Here is an 8,182-nt window from a genome sequence, read left to right on the forward strand (position 1 = left end):
GTGAAGAATCAGAAATATTTTATTTCTTGCTGTACCAGGGAACCGAAGAGATCACGCCAGACTTCCCAGCATCGTGCCATACTCATGAGTTGCATCTGGTAATCCCATTTCCTCTTGGCATTTAACAACACATAAATTAAAATCCTGAGCTGTCACCTGCACAAGACGGTAGGCCTACCCCAGGAGTCAGCATTTCTGAGACTTAAAGACATTTCTGTCACTGATGCAATCCCGATTACCCATTGGCAAGCTAATTAACACCTATGAGATTAGTGTCAGTCTCCAGGAAATGGGAAAGAAATGCCTTCCAAAATCCCTATAGGAAATACATTAGGAATTACATACGGGATGAAGTACAATGTGTCAAAGAGGAAATGCTAAAAATAGGATAGCGCAACAATCTGCGGGATTCAGTGCGGAAATAATTAAATTGTCATTGCAAAGAGGTGTTTCATATCCGAGATGATAACTTTTTTGAGCCATATAAAAGATCACTCAGCCCAGTTGTCCTCAGTCGCTCGCCTTCGCTTCCAGACACTTCTCCTGTAGCTGAAGAGGGTAAGACAAATTTTGTTATTTCTGCTCATGCTGAGAGAGAAGAAACCTCCACTAGAGGTTATTATGGACCTCCTGGGAGCTGGGACTTAACGAAATGCCTTCTGCTTGCACCCTTGAGGTGCTCTGAGGCAGGAACAGCAAAGGGCAGATGGAGGGATGGGGATCACCAGGGAAGGTGCAGCAAAGGCACACAAAGGGATCCTCAGCCAACACAAGCTCTGTGCTGTTTTACAAAGGAGATGGAGTTTGGGAGCAGCTTATGAGGCTCACTGCATCAGCTTGCAGGGACCAAGCTTCACACAGCAATTGCCAGAGCAAGCCCTGCAGATCAGGCAGGATAGAGAGTGCACTCGGTCTGGATTAGGCAGGCAAAAAGAGAGAAACAGTTCACTGGGGATCTCAGGAAAAATAATATTTAAAAAAAAAAAAAAAAGGAGGGGGGGGAGGAAATATAAGAAGTGAATCTGGGAGTCCTCTCACTCACACTGGTCTCTTGCTCCTGACAGCTTTGCCGATACTCCAGAAAGATGTGCTCCCGCGGGTCCTGCCACAACCACGAAACCTCCTGCCACGAATCCCACTCCTCCTGCCACGACTCAGGACCCTCCTGCCATTACACCATCCAGAGGCAGCCTGTGCAGAAGTACAGCTATGTGACGCCCTGCTGTGCCCCCGTCCAGCCCTATTGCCCCCCTGTGCAGGCCTATTGCCCCCCTGTGCAGCGCTACTGTCCCCCCATGCAGCCCTACTGCCCCCAGTACACCAAGAACATCTGCAAGCTGCCGCCGACATGCCCCAAGTACTAGCAGCAGGATCCAGCCCTGGCACCAGGACCCACCGGCTCGCTCCTCACCCAAAACCTTGAGCTCGTCTCCTTGCTCATCGCTTGCCAGCCGCTTCTCAGCAACAAAACACTTTTCAAACAGCTGGATGGTAGCACGTTATTAGGATGAAGTCTCTCGGTTTAATGAGCTTCTTTATCTTCTTTCTGCCAACTCAAAGCACGCTGTCTGCTGGGAATAGTTTCTTCCTTGCTTTGTTGCTTCATTCTTCAGCAAGACAATAAAAATTATATTTCAAGCCTACCTAACAGTTCTGGATGTTTTTAGTCACCACTTCATCATATCTGCTTGTCTGGCAGCATCTGTTTTTTCTCATGGTTTTAGAGCCATATTTGAATCACAGGTAAAAATAACTAAAGTAGGAGGAATGCCAAGGAAACATGGAAGTCAAGGAAAATGCCCATGGCACCCACCAGTGATGCCAGGAGCACTACACCGCATGCAGAGGGCTAGGAGAAACACGCCGAGTTAATTCCTGGTGAAACCGAGTATTTGCACTGAGCTCAGCAGATATAATGGGGATTTCAGAGTTACAGCCAGCGGCCTGGCCTGCACGTTCATGTTTTTATTGCAGACGCGATCTTTAAAAGCTGCTGCTATATTTGGAAACAAAACAAAGCAAATCCTGCGGGGTTTGGAACCTGCCTTGGAACACCCTCAATTAAACAATTTCTACAGTGTAAAATAAGAGAAGGTTTCCCCAGCGTGATTCATCCATCCCAGGGCAGGCATGGGAAATAGGCTGGATGAGCTGGGCACTGCAAGTACCTAGTAAATGACCAGTTGGTATATAAGTAATTGGAATTAGTTATTTATAGGTTATGGAGAAAATTGTCATTATAGAGGAACAGCTAAAAAGGAAAAGTCGCAAATGGGATGCAGAGAGCAATTAATTACTCACCTACATTCAAGTTGTTGCCATTGCTAAGAGGTGGCTCATTTTCATGCGACCCTTGGCAGCTATATTAAAAACTCTTTTCCTTTTTCATTCTTCACCACTCTGCAGTTGGGTATTGAGTCAGTAAGGCCTTCTGTCCATAGGAGTGGTTTTGTCTTCAAGAATATACGTTCACTTTCTCTTGCTGCTCCAGGCCTCCAACTTTCTATTCTGTGACTCATCACAGCACATTTTATTTCCTCTTCCTTTTCCATGTCTCACAAAAGGCACAAAACCTCTGATCTGGTTATGCTTTCTGCTGTGCTCAGGCTTGAAGATCCTGTTAACTTAAGGATGAGAAATGGGAGCAATAATGGGGAAACAAGAACAAAACCTCTTCTCTTCTCTTCTCTTCTCTTCTCTTCTCTTCTCTTCTCTTCTCTTCTCTTCTCTTCTCTTCTCTTCTCTTCTCTTCTCTTCTCTTCTCTTCTCTTCTCTTCCCTTCCCTTCCCTTCCCTTCCCTTCCCTTCCCTTCCCTTCCCTTCCCTTCCCTTCCCTTCCCTTCCCTTCCCTTCCCTTCCCTTCCCTTCCCTTCCCTTCCCTTCCCTTCTTTTCCCTTCTCTTCCCTTCTCAGCTTTTGTCAGTCCTAGAGAGCTTTGACACCTGGAACATCGAGGACCAATACCTTTATGAATGCTTTATCTTATTAGACTTTTTTTTTTTAATCAGAGACCATAGATATTCGACAAGAGAAGTCTTTCATAGCTAACACTCTAGATAGCTTAGAGGAATATTTCTGCTCTGTTGAATGTGTGTTAAATAACGTAACAGCAGATTTCCACAACCAGGATAAACCATGAGCAAATGCCTAAGGATTAATGAGGAGGAATTTGCTTTAGCTGTTTCATGGCGAGGATTGCTTCACTTCATCCGTAATTCTCAAATCCAAATAAACAGAGTGGTGTTACTCTGGGCATCTTACAGAGCCTGCTAAGTTCATTCACTCTGGAAAATTTAATTGGGATCTTCTTTTGAATCTAATTTGAAGTTTCTTTTGTAAAACTGCTCTTGTAAAATCGGTTATGGGTCTCCCAGTGCCTATGGATCTGTCTCGCCTGGCTTTAGACATCTCTGATCTTCACATCCAACTCTAATAGCAGCAGTGGCTTTTTGACTCAGAGGGACACTGGATGAAGCAATGCACCAGATCTGTACAAACTGCCTCATTTTGATCAACATCTCTTATTTTACCTCACTGCTCAGGATCTCCCACGTCTCTAATGTCAGAGTCTCCTATCACTTCTTTGCAGGCTCCGAAATCCCCCCTGGCCACCTCCCAGGTTGGCATGAGCCTCCATTATTGTCAGCTGAGATGTAGGTACTCAGCTGGTGTAAATCTCTATCACTAATTAGATTATAATGTATGGCACTGACCTAGTCTAAGCCGGTCATTAGCATGAAGCCAAACAGAATAGGAAGTGAAGCCTCTGTTGTAATGGACAGGAACATTGGAAAGAGCTTGCCTGGAGAAGTGGTGACTTCATGGTCCTTTGAATTCTTTGAAACAAGACTGGGTAGCTTTCTAAAAGCTGGGATGTGATCAAATAAGAACTGCAGCTACCCAACAGAAACTGAGTGGAAACAGATGCTTTATGTCACCAGAAGTCAAACTGAAGGTTCACAATGACCTATCCTGTCCTCAGCATCTGTGATCTGGATCACACTGTGTTTCTGCACGAACAGAAACAGCCTAAATCGTCTCTCCTTCACCACAGCAGAAATCAGGATATCTCCAGTGAAGCTGCACGCTGTAGGAAAGGGCGGTCAAGGGTCCTTCGGTGCTCTGCTTCCATGGATACACAGCCCTGCAGCAGCAGGAGCAGCCCTTCTCCTTGGGGTGATCTCAGAAGCAAAACATTTAATCACGTCAGTCACGGTCCCAGGTCTCGTGAATTCCTCTGACCAGAGAGAGATAATTTTTTAAGAAGACGTAGTTTAATTTGAAATCCTAAAGATGCTCAGGGCATCATGTGAGGCCTTCAGGCTTTCATGCAAAATAAATATTAACATCATTAATGAATAATTGCAACATGATCATTAACATCAGCACTAATGACTGCCAATGGATGACAGAACTGAGCATAGAGTTATTCCAAAAATAACATCCGTGGGTGGATCTTTCATTACTCGAGGGCATACTAGAAATTAAAAAAATGAAAAAGGAATTTTACAGATCAAGTTATGCTGAGCAGAAACAGGATGTAAACATTCCAGAAAAGTTTTGAATTTTGATTTATTTAAAGATGTCAAAAAGGAATTGGAAAAATATGGACTCCAATTTGACCCAAAATCTATTCCAAATTTCCATGATGAATTTGTGCCTAAGACTTCTGATATTGGCAAGGTCAAGAGCATTTTTTTTCCCATGCACAGATGGGATGAGGCAGCAAGGGATGAGATGCCAAGAACTTTCTGTTGTATATTTGCCTTTCTGATGACCAGAGACCCCAAAGAAAGACATCGGGCTTCACCATTTCTGCATTCAGAAACAAAACACAGGGCCATGGAATTACACTTGCTGAAATTTTATTTTAAAAAATCATGTTGAGGAGTGACTGATGTCCAGAAGGCCTCTGCATGCCTTTGGAATCCACTGCCCCTCAATCTTAATGATGATTTTTATGTTAACTGAGCATTCACTAGCTCTGAACAAGCCACCTACCATCTCAATGCAACAGTATTACCATATGCAAAATAAGCAGAAACATACCTTTTAAGCAGTTCACAAGCATCACACGAGAATTAACTTGACATTAAAAAATTGTAAAAAATTTACAGAACAAATTGATAATAACACAAAATTGAGGGGTTGGTCAAAAACAGTGAGGCAAAGACTAAATAGATGAAGGCACATTCAACAAATAAGTATAGGCTTAGTGCGTAAATCACAAATTGCTGTGGGGTACCTCATTTCCGGCAGGACAATTTTGAGCTAAATAAAAGGTCTCCCTGTCCTTTGCTCCTCACTCAACTGCACCACTCAGTTAGGACGGTAAGTGTTACCTGTGTTCCTTGGTAGGAATGGTTCTCATTTGCTTTTCGTCAAGCAATGAACTGAAAAGTCTCTTTGCATCTGATCTTTGCAGGGTGTTGGACTAGATGACCTTTAAAGGTCCCTTCCAATCCAAACTATTCTATGATTCTATGATATACAGCTCTTTCCGAAATCCAGATTTTTTCAGCCTTTTGGTCTATTGCTTATTGCAAAGGACAGTTGGTAGAGAGAGCACAGTGGAAAACAAGCTTCTTGGGATAGAAATTCAGGGAGTGATCTTCGTGGATGAGCATAAAAGAATTAGTTCCCAGGATAGTTCAAAAGATGCACAAATATTGCTGGGATAGTGACAGGAGACTTGATTTCTGTAAGGATCTTTTTTTGCATCGCAAGACAGGAAGCGGTGTGTGATACAGCTATCACTCATGGGCCTAGACAGCAGCATTTATACACCAATATAAAACACATCGATATATTTGGAAAGATGGGCTGTATCTGAACGTACACTGTGTTTCAGGTCCTCGCTCCTTCCAGCTTTGACTACACTATAAACAACATGTGCTCTACCAGATGTTGCTCCACGGGAATCTGCTCTGTCGTGAAGAGCAAGACGGTGTGCTGCAGCCAGCCATGCCAGAAGACCGTCTGCTGCGACCCATGCCAGAAGAAGATCGTCTGCTGCAGCCCGTGTCAGCAGTCCTGCTGCTGCGACCCATGCCAGAAGCCCTGCTGTGACCCGTGCCAGCAGTCCGTCTGCTGTGACCCGTGCCAGCAGTCCTGCTGTGACCCATGCCAGAAGCCCTGCTGTGATCCATGCCAGCAGTCCGTCTGCTGTGACCCGTGCCAGCAGTCCTGCTGTGACCCGTGCCAGAAGCCCTGCTGTGACCCGTGCCAGCAGTCCGTCTGCTGTGACCCATGCCAGCAGTCCTGCTGTGACCCATGCCAGAAGCCCTGCTGTGACCCGTGCCAGCAGTCCTGCTGTGACCCGTGCCAGAAGCCCTGCTGTGACCCGTGCCAGCAGTCTGTCTGCTGTGACCCATGCCAACAGTCCTGCTGTGACCCATGCCAGAAGCCCTGCTGTGACCCATGCCAGCAGTCCGTCTGCTGTGACCCATGCCAGCAGTCCTGCTGTGACCCATGCCAGAAGCCCTGCTGTGACCCGTGCCAGAAGCCCTGCTGTGACCCGTGCCAGCAGTCCGTCTGCTGTGACCCGTGCCAGCAGTCCTGCTGTGACCCATGCCAGAAGCCCTGCTGTGACCCATGCCAACAGTCCGTCTGCTGTGACCCGTGCCAGCAGTCTGTCTGCTGTGACCCGTGCCAGCAGGCTGTCTGCTGTACCAAGGTGTGCCGCCCCTGCTGCTGCCCTGGATGTCTGTCTTGCTGCTCCTGCGCAGTGAAGAAGCCCGCTGTGGTGTGTTGCAGCCCCCTGCAATACTGCTCTCCCATGAGGAAGTACAGCATTCCCATCCAGCAGTGCTGCGCCGCAATCAAGAAGCGTTGCTGAGCCAACTCTGGGTAGCAAAAGCAGCTCTGCTGGCTCGTGTCTCTGGTGTGCGACAAGAACAGGCACAAGGAGATGAAAACCGGCGCATTTGCTGCTGGTTCACATGATGATGGAGTAAACGCATAGAGATTTTCCTTCTTGTTTTCAAACTTAAGTTGCCTTCTTCTTTCTGTCCTTTAATTATTGAACACCTGCAATGCACTTGAATATATGACCCGTTGTATAAGGCAAAGAGCTGTTGTTAGTGAGGCTGTTAATTCTCTTCTTGGTGTACGGGGCTTGGGATACCTTTGCTGTTAATGGGATCATTCTTCATTTTCTCTCTTGACTTGTAGACAATAAAACTTAGCATCAAGCAAAATGCAAAATCTTGTCTTTTGGTTGTCCTCATTGTGGTGCCATTTTCTGTGCCTTCAGCCAGGCTCCTGCTGGCTACAGTCGTGCTTCTGCAGCTCAGCAGAACATTTAGGGAGCAAAGAGCTGCCCAGCCATGCTTCCCATTAGCATAAATCAGACCATGTCTAAGGACAGCAGAGCAGTATGATCCCTTCTTGCACCTACTGATCATCTGCCTCTATTAGCTCAATTTTTATTATAAAACTAAATGGTTAAGGTAAATAAAACTCAAAGGACACAGACTGATTGAAGCATGCATAGTTCCATTATCTGTAAACACACCTCTCCATAAGATGTGTAGGAACCCTTCCCTCATACTGAAACGGGTATTTCAATAGATGCTGAGAGGAATTCACTACTCTCTAAATAGCAGGAACCATCTTCTTCCACCTCCACCCTCAAAAATAAAATTTCAGAAAACACCTTAAATAAGTGAATTATGTGAGCAGAGATTTTCATATGCAGCATTCCTGGATTACAAGCAGTGGAATGAAACCCGGGTGTTAGCATACAACTTAAAAGCTTCATTCCTAAAATAGCACACACATGAGTCAACGATACCTTTTCTACCCGGCTGGAACTTCCTTTACTATTAAAATTCAGGAGTCAGATGTGAATTGCACGTCTCAGGAAAATGCCTTGAGCGTTGTCTTGATTGCTTCCCTCAACCAAATCTTCCGAGCATGCACAAAGTCTGCATTAGAATAATCTTCTCTAATACATTAGAGTGTTCTGAAAACATCACTCAGGTCTTCAGGAGATTTTTATTAATAGGTAAATCAGGTACAGTACACTGGCAGAAGGATATCCTGTACCATGCCATAACATACTATATCAGAAGTGCATCCTGCTAAGGAAATCTCGTAAATATTACTTTCATCCTATGCTGGAAAAGCTGCCATGACAGATTCCTCCCCATTCACAAAAGTACACACCTCTCCAATTCACAT

At 45.3% G+C, this 8,182-nt stretch overlaps 1 protein-coding gene across 1 annotated transcript; it reads left to right on the plus strand.

Moving 5' to 3' along the window:
- The first annotated feature begins 1,507 nt into the window (after positions 1-1,507).
- LOC141936384 (uncharacterized) lies at positions 1,508-6,836 on the plus strand. The gene is made up of 7 exons (XM_074853293.1): positions 1,508-1,512; positions 1,725-1,743; positions 1,975-2,079; positions 3,588-3,651; positions 3,981-4,087; positions 5,258-5,329; positions 5,850-6,836. The coding sequence occupies exons 1-7, from the start codon at positions 1,508-1,510 to the stop codon at positions 6,834-6,836; spliced, it is 1,359 nt and encodes a 452-aa protein (XP_074709394.1).
- The last annotated feature ends 1,346 nt before the right edge of the window (positions 6,837-8,182 follow it).

The sequence above is a fragment of the Strix uralensis genome, chromosome 32 (assembly GCF_047716275.1).
Source record: "Strix uralensis isolate ZFMK-TIS-50842 chromosome 32, bStrUra1, whole genome shotgun sequence".
Lineage (NCBI taxonomy): Eukaryota > Metazoa > Chordata > Aves > Strigiformes > Strigidae > Strix > Strix uralensis.

Bases quoted from the DNA above. Each gene is read 5' to 3' on its own strand.
- LOC141936384 (XM_074853293.1), top strand. The intron at 2,080-3,587 runs GTAAAATAAGAG...ACTTCTTTGCAG, and splicing joins AATTAAACAATTTCTACAGT to GCTCCGAAATCCCCCCTGGC. The intron at 3,652-3,980 runs GTAGGTACTCAG...TCCTGTCCTCAG, and splicing joins CCATTATTGTCAGCTGAGAT to CATCTGTGATCTGGATCACA.